General features: G+C 39.1%; 2 protein-coding genes, 4 non-coding genes and 1 pseudogene across 8 annotated transcripts; 6 read left to right on the top strand and 1 right to left on the bottom strand.

Moving 5' to 3' along the window:
* Positions 1-1380: 1380 nt before the first annotated feature.
* Positions 1381-14365, top strand: LOC149013300 (transducin family protein / WD-40 repeat family protein). Its single transcript, XM_089158528.1, has 12 exons — positions 1381-1736; positions 2323-3443; positions 4275-4451; positions 4578-4691; positions 11296-11400; positions 12051-12185; positions 12273-12328; positions 12433-12535; positions 12620-12736; positions 12987-13113; positions 13196-13326; positions 13449-14365. Exons 1-12 carry the CDS (start codon positions 1463-1465, stop codon positions 13641-13643), a joined length of 2655 nt encoding a protein of 884 aa, XP_089014654.1. The 5' UTR covers positions 1381-1462; the 3' UTR covers positions 13644-14365.
* LOC149013304 (small nucleolar RNA R160) lies at positions 7797-7873 on the top strand. Its single transcript, XR_016174219.1, has one exon. It is a non-coding gene; the product is annotated as a small nucleolar RNA R160 (small nucleolar RNA).
* Positions 8243-8319, top strand: LOC149013303 (small nucleolar RNA R160). The gene has a single exon (XR_016174221.1). It is a non-coding gene; the product is annotated as a small nucleolar RNA R160 (small nucleolar RNA).
* LOC149013302 (small nucleolar RNA R160) lies at positions 10357-10435 on the top strand. Its single transcript, XR_016174220.1, has one exon. It is a non-coding gene; the product is annotated as a small nucleolar RNA R160 (small nucleolar RNA).
* On the top strand, positions 10943-11009 carry LOC149013301 (small nucleolar RNA R160). Its single transcript, XR_016174222.1, has one exon. It is a non-coding gene; the product is annotated as a small nucleolar RNA R160 (small nucleolar RNA).
* A 653-nt stretch (positions 14366-15018) lies between the features above and the next one.
* Positions 15019-17100, bottom strand: LOC149013299 (pentatricopeptide repeat-containing protein At5g48910 pseudogene; annotated as a pseudogene).
* A 73-nt stretch (positions 17101-17173) lies between these two features.
* Positions 17174-21513, top strand: LOC149013298 (Pentatricopeptide repeat (PPR) superfamily protein). Of its 3 annotated transcripts, XM_089158811.1 has the most exons (3): positions 17183-17267; positions 17464-17960; positions 18637-21513. In XM_089158811.1, the coding sequence occupies exon 3, from the start codon at positions 18771-18773 to the stop codon at positions 21417-21419; it is 2649 nt and encodes an 882-aa protein (XP_089014937.1). In that variant the 5' UTR covers positions 17183-17267; positions 17464-17960; positions 18637-18770; the 3' UTR covers positions 21420-21513. The 3 variants fall into 3 exon arrangements, with proteins under 3 accessions (XP_089014936.1, XP_089014937.1, XP_089014938.1); XM_089158810.1 differs by lacking the exon at positions 17464-17960 and having other exon boundaries at positions 17174-17267; XM_089158812.1 differs by lacking the exon at positions 17464-17960 and having other exon boundaries at positions 17189-17311.
* The last annotated feature ends 519 nt before the right edge of the window (positions 21514-22032 follow it).

Genomic DNA, 22032 nt, shown 5'->3' with positions numbered 1-22032 from the left:
CTCTATAGCTGCTGATATTGTGGCAAATGCTCTAGCTTGGAAGGCCTCATCCTTGGCAAGTATGATGATTTTGTTGAATTCCACTTCATGGATCCTTGAACTTTGTAACATGATGCTATTTGTTGGTCTTGCCCTTATCAATTAATTCAGTTCCTACACACACACACAAAAAAAAAAAGTGATATGGTTCATGGAGTGAGTAAGAGGCTTCTTCCTATTCTTCCCCCTCTCTTATTTGAAGCAAAAGTTATTAGAGTTGGGTTTAAGTGAAAATTTTGTATATAAGATTTTACGGAATTTGGCATACTAAACATTATAGCACTACCCTCTAATATTGTATTATAACAAGTCCATTCGTTGCTTCCTCAAGGCCAACGGTAAGAATCGTCTAGTTTTTCAACTTATCTATCTTCGATGACTAAGTTTATATTCATATTTTGCATCTTCGATGAAATCTTAGTCTCTGCCTTTGGTGAAATGGGTCCCTATTTTGCATCTTCTCTATCACTATTGTTGCGATAAAAGGCCTAATACTATTTATACTTCTAAATACAAGTTTTAGCAAACGCCTATACAAATATTTATGCTATCATGAATTATATGGTAACCCTACATAAACAAAATCATGGAAAATTCTGGGCCAGTTTTGGGGTGAATGAAGTTAGGATCCATTTGAAACATAAAAATTACATACCATATTTTCTCAATGCAAAAAAGGTAGGTTATCAAATGAGTTATAAGTTTATCGGCCCCAAAATTGTGTTCAAAGCCAATGTAGAATTGGTCAGGTGGTAAGACCTTTACTTCTTAGTGAAGATATTACGGGTTTGACCCTTGAGAGTACATATGAATTAATATCCACATTTCCAATATATAAAAAAGTCTCCTCCACATAAGGAAAAAAGAAAAAAATCGTGCTCAAAATTTGTCCTTTTTTTTTTTTTATGTATAGTAAATTAGTAATGGATAACTCATGATATTTATTTTTTATAATTTTAATAATAGGATATTATTTAAAAATATGATTGGATTTGGATAGAGGGTGCGATGGGCAATTTAGGATGCTCTGAGGGTATCTTTGAGAAAACACTTTAATCCACTAGCGTCTAGCGGTTTGAAAACCCTGAAATGATGGAGGAAAACTTCCACCATCCGTGGAATATGGTCAATATACCTTAACTAACCCCAAGAAGGGCGCTAGGGTTGAATTTTCATTTGTTCTCAAATTGCAACACGTGGTTTTTAATTAATGGTTGTGATTTCACTCAATTTTATAATCACAACCGTTGATTTTGAACCGCTCGTCTATTTTAGGGTTACCCTCCTGATTTCCAATAAAAACCCCAAACACCCGCCAAAAACAAATGAGTTCCCGCCAAAACCAGATCCTATGGCTTAACCTTATAAACCCTAGAATGGAGTTGAAGTTACTGAAACCGGGGAACTTGACGGAGAAGCCGCCATGAAAGGTCGACTTTTGAAGCTCAAGGAAGCTCACGAGAATAATGGAGTTGGTTCATTCTGTTGCATTCTCTGGGATTTACAAGCTCAACATCTTGTTACTTCGTCCATTGCGGATTCGGCTATTTCTATTCACGATCTATCTCATACTTCCAATCCACCGAAGATACTCAGTCATCACAGAGATGGTGTCACAGCTTTGGCTCTAAGCCCTAATTCGACATGTCTTGCTTCTGGCTCCGTGGATCATTCTGTTAAGCTCTACAAATTTCCAGGTACTAAGGCTACACCATAATTTTTTTTTTAATATAAAAATGCGTTAACCGCTCGTATATCCCGATGGAGCCCGTGCCTTTAGGAATTTCGACCTGGAGTGTTCAATCTGTGAACAGCTAAATAGCTTATAAATTATCTATTAGTCTATGGCGTATATCAAACTCTTAATGCATATGATAGGCAGAATCAGTGAATGGAGCATATAACTGTTGTTTATTGATTGCATCAAATTCATAGAATGGTGGTGGTTGTTGACGATTTACACCTCCTCCCCCCTCCCCCCCAACACACACTCACACCCCAATTTATTTATTTACTGGGGAAATATCTGCTCCAAATTTATTCTTTGTGTTGTATAATTTATCTGGAGTCATGCTTTACTTCTCGCATTTTGTTTTCCTGATCATTCAAGGGAGTTTAGTAAATGTCATCAACCCCTCCAAAACGGCAAGTTAGGTCATCTTGCAGATGGGCTTTCAGAGGGCAACCGGTGGCCATTATTATTGATGTGAAATATTCATTTTTATCCTTATTTTAGTTTACTATCCCTATTTTGACTAGAGTTATTTCATCACTACTGATCAGGTGGAGATTTTCAGACCAATGTAACTAGGTTCACGCTGCCAATTCGTGCCCTAGCCTTCAATAAATCAGGTAGCTTGCTGGCTGCAGCTGGTGATGACGAGGGCATTAAATTAATTAATACCATTGATGGTTCAATTTCAAGGGTTCTGAAAGGGCATAAAGGACCTGTCACTGGCTTATCCTTTGATCCTATTGGCGAGTACTTAGCGTCAGTGGATTCAATTGGAACAGTTATATACTGGGGTCTCTGTTCTGGGGAAATAATACATACACTCAAGGGCGTGGCACCTGATTTGGATTCAGATGGTTCTGTGTTTAATATATTAGGCTGGAGCCCTGATGGGGAAATGTTAGCTGTACCCGGCTCAAAGAATGATGTTGTAATGTATGACAGAGATACAGCTCAAAAGCAATTTTCACTCAGGGGTGAGCATCGTGAACCTGTATGTTTCTTGTCTTGGTCTCCTAATGGAAAATATATTGCTACTTCTGGTTTGGATAGACAAATTCTTATCTGGGATGTTGATCGGAGAGAAGATATTGATAGACAAAAGTTTGACGATACGATATGCTGCATGGCTTGGAAGCCCCTTGGAAATGCTTTGGCCGTAATTGATGTAATGGGAAGGTTTGGTGTGTTGGAGTCTCCTATACCTTCATCAATGAAATCTCCAACAGATGGTGCTTCCAGTTTACGGTCAAAAAATAGTAACGGGCTTCGGTTGTTTGATGAAGATGAACAAGTGCCTGATATTTCAGGTACTTCTAGTGATATTGGTGAAGATAATTTTGATCAGTCTGAACCAGTTAGCCGGAAAAGACTGCGTAAACAGTCTGTATTTGATGAGGATTTGGATGAAAGCACAGATGATCATGAAGCATTACCACATATGGTTGAAAAGCGCAAAAAGGGTTCTGTTGTTTGTAAGGAAACATTAACTGAAAACTTGGGGTTTGGGACCTCTATCATTCCTCAGAGGTTAAAAATGCAAGAGTCTTTTCAGCCAGGCTCTACACCTGCAGAGGCAGGGAAGCGCCACTTTCTGTGCTATAATATGATTGGATGCATAACAACAGGATACATACAAACACTAAAGGAAGGTCGGAAATCCCACGTAGAGGTTGGTGCCACTTATGTTCTTTTCCCATATTTTGCAGTGTTATACTTTCATTTACGTTAACATAAGTTCATCTGTTAGGTAAGAGCTTTTCAGGGAGGTTAAATGATCCGTGCATCTTTTCCTTTCTGAAAAGCCTGGATGGAAGATAAGTCATTTTACATTATTGATCAATTTGAAAAATTGTTTTATAGAAGCTAGAGACCTTGCAGCATTCAAAGTTTGCTAATGGGACTTGGAAAATCCTAGCCTCAGCTGGGCTGATCATCTCACCCCACTTATCTTCCTGACTTGGGATTGGATTTTCAGCCTGTTGTCTACTATAGTAGAAAAATGAACCTGAAGGGTGAGCCAGGCAGGTGTAGGGTTGTCTTGATTCTGGAACGTCAGCTTGTTGCCAACTTACACGTAAGTAAGTTTCCACACATATGTATGTGTGTGAAGTCTTGAGAGTTGCCCATGCCCATTTAATGGGTTTACCCACTATTCCAGATTCTTTACTAATGCATTTACCTATATTTTAGGTTGGGCCTTTTTTTGGTTGTCCTGGGCTGAGTTGCCCTTGAGGGCCTGGTCTATGTTTGGGATATTCCCAAGCCAGATTGGACCAGGACATGCTTGAGCTGATTTTAAATTACCCCAAGCTGGGTCCCAGTATTCAATAACCAGCTCAGCCCATACAAGTTATAGCCCTCGCTCTTGCATCAACTTAACTAGCATCCTTGGTCTGTCTAAAACATGATGTCACTATAATTTCCATTTTCTTGTCATCTTTGTAATAACTTTGATCCTAATTTAGCTTGGAGTAATGTTTTAGACTATTAACTGGTGCAGGTTGATTTTCATGACAGTGGGGCAGGCCCTAGGGTACCTGCAGGGATTGATCATTATGATTTCACATTGGCTTCGTTGAATGAGAATGGAAGTGTCTTTGCAAATCAATGCAAGGGTGATGAGAACTTGACTTCTCTCGTCTATCGACCATTCAGTAGCTGGGCAAATAATAGCGAGGTTTGCCCTTTCTCATTGTTTCTTGGGTTTTGTATTACTAATGTGGAGTTCACATGTTTAATGTTTTAGTGGAAGAAATTATCTGAATTTGATTTGATTGATTTTGATTAAATTATGTGCACATAGTGGTTGATGCAATTTAAAGCAGAGGAAGTGAAAGTTGTGGCTCTGGGTACTGGTTGGGTTGCTGCTGTTACTAGTCTTAATTTTCTTCGCATCTTCACTGAGGGTGGTCTGCAGGTTAGTGCCAAGGCATCCTGTTTCCGTGTTACTGATGAATGTGTCTTGCATTCTACGATTATATGGTATTAGTTTGTTACTGGCTTGAAAATGGATATCCTTTATCTTACTTGGATTTTCTGAAGAAATGTTTAACTATTGTAAGCTGTCAGTACCAGTGTGTCCAACCTAAGGCTTTGTTACTTTACAATTACTCAAGTAATGAGTTTGCGTCACAAGAGTACTTGGTGTTTGGCGCTATTTCTTTAATAATTTCTTGGTAAATGGTGTTGACTTATGTTAAAGCTTGTCTGTTATTTAATGGTTGAACAGAAAGAAATTGCACAAGTGTAGCCTTCTCCAATGCCTCTCCCCCCCCCCCCCAAAAAAAAAAAAAAACCCTAAAAATTTCTCACTTTTCTTTGGTCAAATTTTATCCTCTCAAAACCAATGAGGAACAATATGTCAATATCTATAAACTACCAATAATTTTTCTTCTTCTGATTTCTCTTTTATTAGTTTTATGAGTCATAGTAACTAGCCTTTAATTATGAAAGGCCAGTCTTTTAAGTTATTATTATTTTTCCTTTTCCTGTGCTGTCTTGATGTGTTCTTATGGCTGTGATATGCCACAATATTTGTAATGGCTGCTGGATGATGGTCTTCATTTGCCTTTGTATTATGGCTCTGGTGTTTTATGCGATTATCCTGAAAATATAAAGCTGAGGGTGAAACATTTGATTGACTCTCTTGGTTAATATGTGCAACCAAAGTCAAAACGAACTCCAGGCTAACATACAATAATATTTCAAATCATCAATCATTGTTTTGATATAATGAGGTAGAGTAGATTATTGATCGATCTATGTGTCAGTAGCCAGTTTCGACATGAAATTTCCGTGGTTTCAACTCAGATTTCAGACTTCAATCTTCGGATAAACACAGCCATCAAAACCCAGAAAACAAGTATGGAGCATGAATGCCTCTTTGTGTTTTCTTTTTCTATACTTGAAAATATATAAGCTAAAAACATGTAGCTACTTTCCTATGCTAGTGGCAAATTTCACATGTAAGGAACAAGAAAGGAAGATTCTCTCAGCTTTTCCTGTTTTAGGAAGGTGCATATCTTGTCTTATGTGTGATCTGATAAAACATGAGGATTTATGAAACTTTTGTCTCTGTTATGTTGACCTTTATAGTTATTTTATTCAAACTACCAATGTGAAAAGGAGATTAGGACTTGAGCACCAAAATACATGGTCTGTTCTGTTACTTAATTTACAGACTATACGAGCAGGGTGCCATAAAAATAGATCTTCATTGTCAGTTGGTGGTTGGTGACTCTTTTTTGTTAATTATCATTCGCTAAATCAATGATAATCGATATCTGTGAAGCTGAAGATGATCTTTTTTGACCCCTTTTTTCAATAAGTTTATTTAGTCCTAACAACCAGCCTTTAATAATGAGAGGATTTTTTTAAAGCTATTATTATTATTATTATAATAATATTTTATAATTCCTAATAATCACAATTTTTGTAATGGTTGCTGCATGATGATCTATGTTTGCCTTTTGTGACATGTGTTGTTTTTGTAGATGCATCAGGACAAGATTAAATTGAGGGTAATTCAGAGACAATGTGATAATATATTATTGAACTTTGACTTAAATTATGTGTATTACTTTACCTTGTTTCAATCCAAGGTATATTTCCAATAAAAAAACCCTTAAGTGACTTATCTGCATCAGAAAATTTTCTGTCGACCCAAATTTGGACATTGATCTCTGGATAACATGCATATGCACACTAGTGAACAACTACTGAAAAGAAATGGCTCTTTGTGTTTTCTTTAGTATTCATTCTACACTTGTATACATAGCAAAGAAATCAAGGCCATTTGCTAGGTTGCTGCTATTGGGTGTCAGTGTTTCTATGGAGGATAAATCTGTTGCTACTTCCATAGACTAGTGGTGGATTTCACATGTTTGAACAGGAAAATTCTCTTAACATATCTTGTTTTGTGAAGGTGCATAATCTTCCCTGTAATTTGATCTTCTGATTTAATGTGTGGATTCATGAAACTTTTGTCTCAAGTATTCTTGATCTTTGAAGTTTATTTGATTCAAAATACCCATATGAAAAAAAAACCAAGATTGGGGCCTTGAGCACCAAAATACATGGTCTGTTTTGTTACTTGATTTACAGACTATACGAGAATGGTGCAATAAAAATAGATCTTCATTCTCAGTTGGATGATTGGGTGACTCTTTTCGTTAATTATCATTTGTGTACCAGTGAAGAACACTAGCTATGACGCTGAAGATAATCTTTTTGACTGTATTCAAGAATTATTCAAGTCCTAATCACTACGTATGAGAGATGAGTCTTTATTTATTTTTATATTGTTATATTGATGTGTTATAAAGACTGCATGCCACAATAGTTGGATGGTTACCGCATGATGGTCTCTGTTTGCATTTGTAATATGGTTCTGTAAGTGTGGGTGGGAAAATCTGATCACCTTTCTTGGCTAATATGTCAACCAAAGTCAAAGCAATGTCCAGACTGATAGACATGAATATTTGACATACAAGTGTTTTGAATAATGAGATATAACTGATTGATTTAAATTATGTGTGTTATCTTGGTTTCATGCAAGCTATATGTTTTAGTCATTAGCTTTTGAATTTTTTCATCTCATCCTCGTCAATTTGTTGCATCAGTTCTGGTCTTGACGATACTTGAATGAAATATCCGGAATTCATGTAATCCAATTCAGTGATGGATAACTCAGATTGCAACTGGGGTCCAACATAGAATTACGCTTTTGTCTATGGTTGGGTTTTGAACAAGGTGCTGCTTGTGTAAAGTTGTAGAGAAAGGTCGTCCATATTATTGGCTATTCAACCACTAGGTCTAAGTTATTTAATAGGATAGCTGGGTGAAAAATTGAGTTTGAGTTAATGATAGAAATCTTCTGGTTTGGTAAAGCATCAGTTTTGGTCAGGAGAATGACAATTTTCAGATTTCTGAGAGATTTCAAGTGCTATTTTTCATCTATGTGTGCTTGCGTCACCCTTTCACATGCTCATTAAGTTACCATAGAGTGGCTTCATAGGAGCAAAGCAAAATGATGAACTACAAGATTCTGAATTTCATGTGGAAGCACAAAAAAATGGTCTTCAAAGTTCTCTGATTGCTTTGCATATTAGTTTTCAACATTGTCTATGATAATATAAATAGATCTTAATGATGATAGAAGTTGTGGGGGGGGGGGTTGATAGGTTCTTGTGGACAGCAATATTGTTTGTACAAATCTGTGATTGTGAGACTACCCCCCTACTGTTCTCCCTAACATGGAATTTTCAAAAATCCTGTAATATTATGCAAACATACTTAAAAGTGCTTTGATTGCTCTGATATGGAGTGCCTGTTTTGGATATTCTGAGAGATGTTGGATGCCTTTTCTCAATTGTGTCTGCTTTCATAAATCATTTGGTTTTCTTTTCCTTGATGTTGTATCCTTTTGCATGCCTTGTAAGTTGACATTGAGTGGCTTCATTAGAGCAAAGCAAATGATGAGCTAAAGTGTTCTGAATTTCATGTGGAAGCACATAGAAAATGGTCTTCAAAGTTCTCTGATTGCTTTGCCTACTAGTGTCCAAAAAGGTGCGTGAAAGGCGCTTGTGACCAGACAGCAATATAGTTTGTTCACATCTGTAACTGGGAGCCTCTTTTCTTTTCCCTCTCCATTCTCCTTAACATGGAGTGTCAAATTAGGGCAAGATGAATGATGTGAAACAGTGATTTATCATCCCTAGATTCTGCCTTACAAATTTGATGTCTTGTTGGTTTAGTGTAATTTTCGAAAGATGTATCTATGAAAAAGCAAAATGCAGAGCCTCAACATCTGATTTTTTTCCTGATGCACACCCTGTAAATTGTCTTTGAAGCTCTCTGATGTGAACACAAAGACCTCCTAGCCAAAATCCTAAGTGTGGCCCCCAGGGTGGATCCAAGAAGCTTCCATAGGTTGGCTGAACTCTCTATAGGGGGTATTTTGGGCATTGTAGCCTTCATATTACTTGTGAAATCAAGTTAGGATTTTGTTGAGTCAGTTTGAATCTAATTTGGATTTGTTTTGAGTCTTCTATTGTGAGTTAAAGTTGTTTGAAAGAGCCTAGTTTGATGTTAAGTTGGTTGCTTTAGTTTTAAGTTATCTACTAGCATGTGCTTAAATAGATAACTTAAAGTATGTCAGTAAGATTTCAATTTAAGTGCTGGGATCTCTTATTAATTTGATTCCTTTTCTTAAGTATTGATAAGAGTGTAGTCTTAGTTGTAATTGGATCTCACCAGTAGGGAGATCCTAGTTCGAGTCGGAGTCTTTATTTTCGGGCGCTATAAATAGCCTTGTCATACAAATTATATTTTCAGTTTTGAGGAATTAAAATTTGTTTGAGAAATTGCCTGAGTGTGGCAGGGTTCCTAAGAGAGGAGAGGACCTTGCTTTGTCTTTGTGAGATCTCAAGTTGTTTCAAGCAATCTACACAAGTTATGAAGACTGATTCATCAAGGTCAGTAAGCTTTCCTCAAGTTTCCAGCCCGCCAAGTAAATTACAGCCCCTTCCCCACCAATCCGACCCCCTTCTTCTGTCTGCAAGGCTCCCTACCCCCACCCCTGGCTTGTGCAAACCCTAGAAGACCCTCCCTTTCAGCCATAGCATCCCAACCCCCTCCTCTCTTGCCAAACCCTAGAAACATCCCCAACCCCATGGGCAACTACCCCCTCTCCCCTCCCATTCTGGTTCAGCCCCTCATATCCCTTCCAGTAGCTGCTGTAAGCCTCCCCCCTTTCTCCCCTGTTTCTGTGCTAGCAGCAGCAGCAGCAGAATCCCCTGGTTAAACCCAGCTCCCCAGCCCCTCTTCACCCCTTCCCTTCCTTCCTAGGATCAAACCTAACCCTAGAACACAATCCCCAAGTTAATTGCTCCATTCAACCTGTCTTGCCCTAACCAGAAAATTCTGCAAGTCATCTTCAACCTTGAGATTCTGCATAAAATTCAAATTTTCAGAAATCTGATTTTGTTAAAGTCTGATCAATTGGAACTCAACCTAATTGAGAGGATGGCAACAGAAGCCTATTCTGGATGGCAGAAGCGGCATGGAATTGGCTCCCTCCTAGCCGTAGCTGAACCCTCTAAAACCCTCAAACCTGAACCTTCACATATCCTGAACCCTTTTCACACTGTGACTGAACTTGAGAGTGAGAAATACCTTCTGAAACCCTAGAATTTATCGTCTTATTAGCTGGAGCATTTCTGGGCAGCCACATGCTAGGGAAATTACAAGTTAAACCCTAACCCTAGATCCGTGGTTTCATCATTCTCTGGTTGCTTTGATATTGTGAATGCCCATTTTTTAATCTTCTAAGCTATTCAAATGCTTTTTTTTTTGCATTTGTTTAAATCATTTGGTTATGTTTTTTCTTACTACATCATCTTTTTGCATGTCTTATAAGTTATCATGAGCCAATGGAGGAGTAGTAGGATGGTTAGGAACCTGACTTCTCAGTGGAGAGGTCATGGGTTCAACTCCTACCGGCGGCATATGTAATATCCCTATCCCTATATATAAAAAGCGCCTTAGTACCAAAAAAATCATGAGTCATTTCACATGTGCAAGGCAAAATGATGAGCTAAAGTGTTCTGAATTTCATGTGGAAGAACATAAAACAATGGTCTTCAAAGTTCTCTGATTGCTTTGCCTAGGGGCCAAGATTGCCCATGATAATGGAAACACTTTGAGGGTGAGAGGAAAGATGTGTGACATGGTCATAAGACAGGGGGCAGGATATTGTTTGTTTGCATTGCCGATAGTGAGCAATTTTCCCCTTTTGTTTTTGTTTTTCTCTGCCTTCTCTTTACCATGCTATATCAAATGACAGCAGAGATAATGTGGAGCAATGAGTTACATTCCTGTATTCCATGATGCAAAATTAAGGTTTTATTGTTCTAGTGTCATTTTCAAAGATGGGTCTGTGATAAGCAAAAGCCTGAGTGTCTACATCAATTTTAAGCAAATGCAATTTCTAATTGGTCTTCAAAGTTCTCTACTTGTTCTAATGGATAGTAATTTTCTGATTTTTTGAGATATTTCAAATGCTTTTCCTTATTTGTGTATGCTTCCACAAGTCATTTGTTTTTGTTTTTCTTAATGCATCATCCTTTGCATGCCCTATAAGTTATCCTATAGTGGCTTCAAGGGCAAAGCAGCTGAAGTGTTGAATTTCATGTGGAAGCACATAAACCATGGTCTTCAAAGTTCTCTGATTGCTTTGAATAATAATGTCCAAAACTTCTTTGATGATACCAATAGATATTAATAATGAGAGGAAGGGTATGTGATGGGTTCTTGTTGCCAGATAGGGGCAGCAATATTGTTTGTTCACATCTGATATTGGTTTCATTCTTGCAGTCATGTCAGATGTTTGTTTCACATTCTATGTAATTTTATATTGTGCATACAAGCTGCTCAGTTTCCTGTGTGCTTCTGGTTAGTAATAAAGTTGATCATGGTTTTGGATGCAACATTTCTGATGTTCTGGGTGCAACTTATGGCAGAAGCATGTTGTCTCCATCAGTGGACCAGTAGTTACTGCAGCAGGCTTCAAAGATGAACTGGCCATCGTCAGTCATGCTTCCACCTGTCTTCCTTCAAGTGATCAGGTTGCTTTTAGACACCTTAAACTGTGAAGTTGCTGTTACTATTTGTCATTTTCTGGCCTTGGACAGATTTTTCAAAGATATATTTGGCATGAATACTCTATGTTTGGTCACCACCTAGAGTACTGTGATTTTATTTTTAATTCTTCATAACCTTTCTGAGCTTTAGGTGATGCTTCAGAATGGAGCCATTTTAAATAGTACTGGTTCGTTGACAAAATGAAAATTATTTCTGTTATTTATTCATACTATGGTCAAGGGAAAAGAGCAATATATTATGTACAACTATTAAGCATATGTATTTAGATGCTAAGATAAGCTGAAGCTAAACCGTTTTATTCTGGGAGACAAACTAACAACTTTATGCTGCCTTGGAAATTGTTTCCGCTTCAAGGATTATAATGATATACCACTAATAATAAAGTGGGGCATGAGGATAGCTTTTGGACTTAATGTAGGTCAATTTGGGATGGTCTGGGCAATCTTCAAGTGTCCCGAGCACCTGAGACAGTTCTCTCAACTGATCTGGATTTCCAAACCGCTTAAAGTGGTCGGGGGGGGGTGAATAATTGGGATGCCTGAGGTAGCCGCCGGGCATATGGGGGGTGAATAATTGGGATGTGGAAGGTAATAATGTCTTTCTTCATATGCAGATGCTAGAGGTCAGAGTCTTCAAAATTTCTGATGCAACTCAGCCCTTCTGTGGTCCACTACCATTGACCACTGGTTCATCTCTAACATGGTTGGGATTCAGTGAAGAAGGCCAACTGAGTAGTTATGATTCCAAGGTCTGTATCATTCTGGTTTCAGAACTTAAAAACTAATTTGTTGCTGACCTGAATGATTGAATCTAATTTGGTTGACAATAAATGTAGGGGGTTCTAAGAGTGTTTTCAAACCTGTATGGTGGCAGTTGGATTCCAATCTTCAGGTTCACAATTGTCTTGTTTAATTACATGGACTAGATTCTTGTGCACAGAATCCTCTGATTATCTATATTCTTGCACTTTTATAATGGTAAGGTCTGACATGCAGGGCTGCTAAAGAAAAGGAATCTGTAGAGAACTATTGGGTGGTTGGACTGAACAAAAGCAAGTTGTTTTGTGTAATCTGCAGATTGCCTGACATGTTCCCACTGGTAGTCACCATTTCTTTGATGTTGCTTTTGTTGTGCTTAATGTGATGCAAATTATATGTTCAATACATTCTGTTTCCTTTTCAGGTGACACCCAAGCCTGTTCTTACTCTACTAGACCTTTCAGTTCCTCTAGCAAAATCTGACCTGCGAAAATATGACCTTGAAAATGAGTTTATGTTAAGCAACATAAATCTCTCACAGGTATGTTATTCCTCTTTTTACAGTAATGTAGGCTTTGCTAGAATGAGAACTGGTTATATCATAGATAATTTTTAACCCCCAGGGTTCTAAATTTTTGGGAGGGGTTCCGCTTCCTCACCCGGGGGGGGGGTGTATTGTATGTTGAGAATAGCTTGAATTCAATCAAAACGTCAGGTCAGAGTTGAGTCATCATCATCTTGTCATAGATGCTTGCTGTTCATTGAGACTCTTAAATGTGCGGAACTTGCAGATGCAGAAAAGAATTGATGAAATGGTTGCTTCTGGTCATGACACTACATTGCTTGATGATGAGGCATTCAACATTGAAGCAGCTCTTGACAGATGCGTCTTGAGGTTCATTGCAGCTTGCTGCAAAGGTTAGAAGCTAGTTTTTTGGCACAATATTGTTTGATTGATAATATACCTATATGGCTGTGAATAATCATGAGTTTTATTCAGGTAATAAACCTGTGAGAGCTACTGAGCTTGTTAGGCTTTTATCAATGGAGAAGTCAGTGAGAGGTGCCATAAAGCTTGTCACTGCCCTAAAGCTTCCAAATTTAGCAGAGCGGTTCAATGGTATACTGGAGGTAAAGGATGCTGTCCCCCCTCCACATCTTTATAAGATATTACTGCCATAATTTTTCTAACTATATGTAATATTTTTGATGTCAAGCAAGTGATTTGATTTGATTTTCTGTTTACTTAACAGGAAATGTTGCTGAATGAAAATAGAGGGACGGTAGGCAATCAAAATTCAGCCTTCACTAAGACGGCATTCACTAATGTAGCACAGAAGGTGTTACCTGAGGGTAACCAACTGCCATCACCTCTAATTTCAGAGCATGATAAGGAAGAAATGACAGCCAAAGTGGGAGGGGGAAGTAGAAAACAGATAGTGTTGTAGATATAGGGAGCATGAAGAATGAGGTCCATCAGGTAAATTTACATCAACCTTCAAATCCAGTTGGAACAAACCATGAAAGACAAGAGAGTGCCTCCAAAGGGAGGCAGAATACGGAAACCAGAGTCATGTATCCTGGGAAATCCAAGGATAGGGTTAATCAGGTCAAGTTACATCAGCCATCTAATCTCATTGCAAAGACATCATCAATTGACCAGGAGCAGAAAGCCCAAGAGATGGCTAAAGTGGGAGGGCAGATTGAATCTAATAATGTGGATGGGGTAGATCAGGTGCAGTTTCATCGGCCGTCAAATCCATTTGCAAAGGCATTGACGACTAACCCAGAGGGTAGGCAATCTGTGTTGGATTCAATTAAGAAAATGAAGAAGGTTGACTCTGTAGGCAAAAGATAAAGGGAAATTGTTTTCCCTACTATAGTATGGTTAAGTATAGTGGTGTTGCATGCTTAATCCATGTCATGTGGTTGCCCATGTAAATAATAAACTTGTATATAAATGAATTTCTGCTTTCCTGAATTGGTGAATTTTATACTTGTAAGGAAAGTTCTTTTTATCAACAGTGAAAAAAATTGTAGCTTCATTTTGGTCTCCAATGAGTGTAAACCAGACATTTCACAATGTTCAGAAATGTGTAAGAAGTTGGAATCTTTTAATGATGACTAATGGTAAATCACTTTCAATTTATTTGTAATCCTTCCTCTTCACGCTTAAAAAAAGTTTTTCTTGTCAAACATGATGCAACCAAAGGTTACAAGTCACTCCAGATTCTGAAGATAAGGGCCATCCCCACTTTATACGTTTTGCCAATTTGTTTTAATATCAGTTAGGTTGTTACTGCTGCTCTCTATTGAAAACATGCACTCTTCAGCAAATAGTAGAGTAACCAGGAGAGTGTTTTTATTTTATTTTTATATATATATATTCTTTCTGTGCCTTCAGTTTCAATGTGCACGTTAGGTGGTTTAAATGAAAAGGCAGCAACTCCACAATGATGGGTAAGGGAACTCCTAGGGGTTGATGTGGCCTTTTTGGTTCCTCCATTCGTTTCTAATTTAATTTGGTGTCCTAATGGCGGTTTACAAAGAAGTCGGTGTTTGGTGCATTCCTCAAGTATGCTTGTTGAATGCTTGGTCAAGTTAGACCCAAAAAAGAAAAAAAGGAAAAAAAAAAAAAAAAAGAAAAAGAAAGAAAGTATGCTTGGTCAAGGAATTCAAGTTCTGGAAATAGTGGTTAGGACAGTTGAGACTCTTTCTTTTCTTTTTTTTTTTTATATATATTTTTTATCTATCTTATATATATCTATATCTATATCTATATCTATATCTATATATATTTAATTAATTGGTATATGACAAAATGTTACATGCCATTAATCTATGTGAGTGTTGTTGGTAGAATGAAGTTATTTGAGAGCAGAAATTTACCAATAATCCATGCAAGAACATGATCCATCTCTAAAATGGTGGAACCTATTACAATCCCTTACAATTATATCACGGCTGTAAATCTTGGAAAGAAGCTTCATTGCAGAATGGCAATCAGTACATACCCGGAGATTTTTCACAACACGGATTGCTGTTCCAGCTTTAGTACTGATGAAACCAAAGGCAACTGCCAACTTTTCACTATGGTGATTTAATGAACTCTGCTTTATTTCTTCTTCATCTATGTCCAACAAAACTTGTCCTGTGTCAGGCTTATAACCAGCGTGGATTAATCTTTCTCCCATTTCATCCAGCATTTCATAGATTTCTCTCTTTCGAGAATGAGAGGTATCTCCCACAACAAACTCATGAACTACCCCATTCAACTCTATTGAGCTGCATCCTGGAGGTTTCCTTATTCCTTTTTCATACATGATTCTCCTCACCCCATGAACTGCATCCCATTTATAATCCATTGCATATATGTTTGATAACAACACGTAACCTGCATGGTCATCTGGAGCCAGTTCAATTAGTTGATGCCCGGCTTGCTTCCCCATTTCTAGATTACGATGGACTCTACAAGCACCTAATAAAGCCTTCCACATGACTGCATCAGGCTTCATGGGCATGGTTCTAATGATCTCATCAATCTTATCAAACTGACCAGCACGACCAAACAAGTCAACCATACATCCATAGTGTCCAATATCTGGTTCAATCCCATACATCTGGCTCATCCTTTCAAAGAGCCTTACACCATCTTCAACCAAACCTCCATGGCTGCAGGCATTCAACACAGATGCAAATGTTATTGCATTGGGGGACATGCCTAAAGACTCCATTTTTGAAAACAGTTGGAGTGCCTTCTGGCATTCACCATTGGTTGCTAGTCCTGTTATCATTGCATTCCAAGTGTCCACACTCTTCTGACTTGTTTTGCTAAATGCTTGAATTGCTCCTTCTAGGCAACCACATTTTGCATACATGTTGATCAGTGCTGATCCTAGGTTCTCATCAAGCTTAATTTTATGCTTGTCAATGTAAGAATGGATCCACTTCCCCTGAGCAAGTGCACCCAAATGGGCAACAGCAGACAAAAGACTTACTAAAGTAACTCTGTCCGGCCGTTCTCCATTCTCTTGCATTTGCCGGAATATTGCAATTGCCTGCTTGAAGTCAGCCACTTGAACATAAAATGCTATCATCGTATTCCATGAGACAAAATCTCGACAAGGCATTCTATCGAATAGTTTGTGAAGCTCTTCACCGTCTTTGTTATCTGCATACCCTTCAAGCATGCTATTCCAGGTTACAATATCTATTTCAGTACTTGAGTCAAACAGCTTGCGTGCATCACTAATTGACCCAGATACGGCATACAGATGGATGAGCTTGTTACGGATGAAGGTACTATACTCAACCCCTAGCTTGACAATCTGAGAATGCAACTGTTTCCCAATTGCAGGAGCGGGCAATTGGGTACAAGCTTTAAGGAGAGAAGTAAAGGTGAATGCATCTGGCTCGACAGATTTCCTAAGCATCCGGTCATAGAGAAGGATAGTTTTGAGAGGCTTATGCTTGATGAGGTTCCCTCTGATGACAGTGTTCCATATGAAGGTGTTGGGTTCTTCAACAGAATCGAGAACCTTCTCGGCATATTTCAGGCTCCCATGATCGGAGATGGCGTAGAACTCGGCGAGTCTGCTGGCAGAGTAGGTGTCAGTAATTTGAGAGGATTTGATAATTAGGGCATGAACCTGGGTGGCTTCTTGGAGGTAGTTGCAGAGGAACAACAGAGAGAGGTTAGTGTTTGGTTTTGTTTTCTTTATGAATTTTGTGAAAGGAACAGTGTAAATAGCTGGGATTGTCAAAGACATGAGAAGCTGTTTGAATCAAGCGACAGAGGGAAAGTTGCAGTGATGTTCGTGTAATTTGAAAATATATGATTAAATAGCACCGATTCTCTACGAGTCAAGGGAACGAAACCCGGGTTTGGCTTCACGTGCGTGAAGAGCATTTATCCTTCACGAACGGTCAACCAACGCAAAGATTCTACTAAGGTTAGCGGAAAAACAATGAAGTGTATAATCAGAATGAACCATAAACCCTAACGCCGTCGCGGGTCGTCGCCGCCGCCAGCCGATCTTCCCTGCCTTCGCCGGAAGGCCTACCTCGGATGGGTTAGTCTCTCTCTCACTTGAGCTCCACCACTCCACCTCTGCAAGTATAGCTCACTCACCACCCTGGAGTTTCCGGAAATTCACTTCTTATTTCTGCTTGGTCTACTGTTGCTTGTAATATGGGACACGGATTGAACAGATTTTGTGTTGCATAGTGATATTCTTGTGACCAAGGAACAGATTTTGTGTTGCATAGGCCTATCTCGGCGAGAAGCTTGTTCAGTTCGTTCGCAAATCGACGGTGATTCTTCGTCGGTGACCGCTGCTTCTGCTACTGCTCCACCTCTTCCTCCCAGACCCTTTAGCCTCAAGTCGTCGTTGCAAGGGAGCAGAAGATCTGACGGAACAGGGCAGTCTTCTTCTCGTCCTCCGGTTTGAAAATAGCAGCGGAAATAGGAATAGAAATCGCTACTCAGATCGGTCTTTTTTCCGCCTCAAGTCATTTTTCTCTTTCTCTTTCTCTCTTTCTTCTTCTTCTTCTTCTCCGGCGAAAATAGCAGCGGCTGCTACCCACCTCAGACTCATAGAGCAGTAGGAAAAAAAAAAAAAGTTTTGAAGTTTGGACGATTTTCCGGCGAAATTTTGAAATGTCGGTTTCGACCTCATTTTTATTTCGCCCTCTGGCGAAACCATTCGTCGAAAAAAAATTCTGTGACTGATTATTGCTTACGAAGATTCTTGTTTTTTTTGTTGGTAAGAGTACGAAGATTCTTGTTAGCTGCTGACTTATTGACTATGCTTGTATTAATAATCTGTATACCGAGCTGCATTGTTATTGCTGCGTTTACCTCATTGGGATCTAGATTGCTTCCAGCTTTGGACGATTCTTGAAACCTTGGTTTACATGTCCCGTTCTGCTGAACTTTACTATTGTGTCTGGCAGCCATACCTTAGTGCTATGTTTACATGCTCTTTACCTGGAACTAAAGCAGTTTGTTCTATGAGTTGGTAATTCAATGCCCGATGAATGGATTAAGTACTTAGCTGCTATATTGTGTTCATTTCATCTGGGAGTTCTACTATTTATGAATTTGCACTCTACATGCTGTTATTAAGAAAATTTGGATGATACATATGCCTACTGTGTAATGAATATATGCCTGCATCTTGTGCCTACGGGTTTTTCAGAGAACAAACATTTGAGATACATTGTATGCAATTACCATTTAATTGTTGTAGGCTTTGTTTTTCCTTTGGGTGATGTTGTCGTATGTATTTTAAGTCCTATTGATGTGTAATGTATCCATACCCCCACCTCCCTCCAGAAAAAAGGGACTGTTTTTTTTTTTGGGGGGGGGGGGGCTATACTTGAACTTACTATGGTTCAAGCCATGTCTGACCAGAAATTCTTATTTTTGCCTAATAACAGATGAGAGAAATTATCAACAACAAATCACAGGTTGTCTGACTAGAGATTCCTGGATGTGACGTCGGGCAATAGAAACTTGAAGTTACGACAGCTTCAACAGTCGCCAGCCACTGACAATATGACGTACAAGGCTCATGGCACATATCTGTCGCTTTTCTCTACTGAGGTTGTTCTGCTGCTGCCCAAAACCACAGATCAACCTTCCCTTCATGACACTCTCTACATTACCATCAAAGCAGTCGATACCCACAAAGATGAAATCCTTCTCCCATATTTTCCAGGATTGTGCAGACCAGAGATCCTTGGACATAGGGAAACAGGCCCATGCTTACATGATCACCTCTGGTTTCAGTCCAACAGTCTTTGTCTCCAATTGTTTGATTTACATGTACATCAAATGCTCTGACATGGATCATGCTTCCAAAATATTTGAACGTATGGGTCAGCGAGACACAGTTTCTTGGAACGCAATGATCTATGGCTACATTGACTCTGGAGCTATGGCCCTTGCACAGTCTATTTTTGATACCATGCTCCATAGAGATGTCATCTCATGGAATTCCTTGATTTCTGGGTACTTGCAGAACGGCAACTTTCAGAAGGCCATTGATCTCTTCTTACAGATGAGAGTAATGGGAATGGTGCTGGATCGTACCACTTTTGCAGTTGTTCTTAAATCATGTTCTGCTTTAGAGGCATATGATCTCGGTATTCAAATTCATTGTCTCATCATCAGGATGGGTTTTGACTGTGATGTAGTGACAGGTAGTGCTCTTGTAGATATGTATGCAAAGTGTAAGAGCTTGAATGATTCTCGTAGAGTTTTCCTTGAAATGCCTGAAAGGAATTGGGTTTCTTGGAGTGCAATAATTGCTGGTTATGTTCAAAATGATCTACTTATTGATGGCTTACAACTGTTTAAGGAGATGCAGAAAGCTGGAATTGGGGTTAGTCAGTCTATATATGCTAGTGTCTTTAGGTTATGTGGAGGTTTGACATCATTGAGACTGGGCTCTCAAATGCATGGACATGCTTTGAAAAACAATTTTGGATATGATGTCATAGTTGGAACTGCCATTTTGGACATGTATGCAAAATGTGATTTTCTAACTGATGCCCGAAGGGTGTTTGACAGGTTGCCAAGGCATAATTTGCAATCTTGGAATGCCATTATTGTTGGGTATACACGCAATAATCAAGGCTTTGAAGCTTTACAATTGTTTCAGCTCATGCAGAGGTCCAGTGTTGGTGTGGATGATATCAGTCTGTCTGGTGTTTTTAGTGCTTGTGCAGTGATTCAAGGGTTTTTTGAGGGGGTACAAGTTCATGGGTTGACAATCAAGAATGGTTTTGAATCCAATATCTGTGTGGCAAATGCGATCTTAGACATGTATGGGAAATGTGGAGCTCTGGTCTATGCATGTGGTGTGTTTGATCGGATGGACAGAAGAGATGCTGTCTCTTGGAATGCAATTATTGCTGCCAACGAACAGAATGGGTGTGAAGAGGGAACACTGTTTCTCTTCAGTTCAATGCTCCATTCAAGGTTGGAACCTGATGAATTCACTTATGGCAGCATACTAAAGGCATGTGCAAGTTGGCAAACCCTGAATTATGGGAAGGAGATCCACGGTAGAATAATCAAGTCAGGGTTGGGCTTGGACTTATTTGTTGGTGGTGCTCTTGTGGATATGTACTCTAAGTGTGGAACTTTGGAAGAAGCAGAGAAGCTCCACAAGAGAATAGAGAATCAAACAATGGTATCTTGGAATGCTATTATTTCTGGATACTCACTGCAGAAACAGAGTGAGGAAGGCCAGAAGTTCTTTTCTCGGATGTTACAAGTGGGCCTTCAGCCTGATAACTATACATATGCAAGTGTTCTTGATAATTGTGCCAATCTGGCCACCATTGGACTTGGGAAGCAAATCCATGCTCAGATTATCAAGCAAGATTTGCACTCTGATGTTTTTATATCCAGCACACTTGTTGACATGTATTCGAAGTGTGGGAACATGCTAGATTCTCGACTTATGTTTGAAAAGATGCCTGAGCGGGATTTCGTCTCATGGAATGCAATGATCTCTGGCTATGCACAGCATGGTTTGGGAGAAGAGGCTCTGAAGATATTTGAAAAGATGCAACTTGAGAATGTGAACCCAAACCATGCAACCTTTGTTGCAGTCCTTCGAGCCTGTGGGCATGTTGGCCTGGTTGAGAAGGGGTTTCACTATTTCCATTTGATGCATGCTTATGGGTTAGATCCGCAGTTAGAGCATTATACATGCATGGTTGATATAATTGGACGATCAGGAAGGGTTGATGAGGCATTGAAGCTAGTCTCTGAGATGCCACTTGAAGCTGATGCTGTTATTTGGAGAACTCTTCTCAGTGTTAGCCAGGTTCACAAGAACATAGAAGTGGCAGAACAATCAGCCAGATCTATTCTGGAACTAGACCCTCAAGACTCTTCTACCTATGTACTCCTGTCAAATATTTATGCTGAAGCTGGAATGTGGGGTGAGGTTTCAAAGATAAGAAGGATCATGAGACAAAACAGGCTGAAGAAGGAGCCTGGTTGTAGTTGGATTGAGGTAAAAAGCAAGATGAATACATTTCTTGTTGGTGACAAGGCTCATCCAAATTGTAAAGAGATATATGACATGCTTAATGAGCTGATCAGAGAGATGAAGTGGGCAGGTTATGTGCCTGAAGTTGATTTTGTTCTTAATGATGAAGAAGATCTACAAGAGCAGTCTGAAGAGCTTGCATCCTGTTTGTAATTCATTTTGCTTCCCATGATTAAGCAAGCATCAGAGATTTGGAGCAAATGCAAGCATAACCCCAGAAGAGGCTTCTCTGGTCCCTTACCTTTCATGTTTCCAGATGAAGCAAGGAGGAAATCAAGAAATAATGGCTTTGATGCATCAGAACCCAAATCTCCAAAAGTCTCTTGCACGGGCCAAATCAGCCAGAAGCTGAAGAACAAGAACAAAACCCAACCCCTGCATCCTCAAAATCTGAACAGGGCCGAGAAGCAGAAGAAGATGAACTCCAAATCTATGCCTTTGACCTCTCATCGGGACTCCTATAAACCTGAATCATCTCCAAAAGAATCAAAGAAGAAGCCCCTATCAGGGATCTTTAAACTTCTACATAAAAGGACATCAAGATCTGATGTGTTAGGTGTTTCTGATAAAGATAGACCAGTTCAGGTTCAAGGTAGTGCACATGTTAGAAACCGATGATTGCACGGTTGAATCTGTGATCCAAGGAATAGTGATCTGAACATCAGACATCCAAGTCATGTCCAATTTACTTCCTTGTATAGCCTGAGCTAAAGCATTTTGGTATAAATCTGAATTCTATTAAAATTCAACACTTAAGATGCGTTTT

This window comes from Hakea prostrata, chromosome 6 (assembly GCF_041222555.1).
Source record: "Hakea prostrata isolate BN-2017 chromosome 6, UWA_Hpros_2, whole genome shotgun sequence".
In the NCBI taxonomy this organism is placed as follows: Eukaryota; Viridiplantae; Streptophyta; class Magnoliopsida; order Proteales; family Proteaceae; genus Hakea; species Hakea prostrata.
This window is presented reverse-complemented; position numbering and strand designations above follow the sequence as displayed.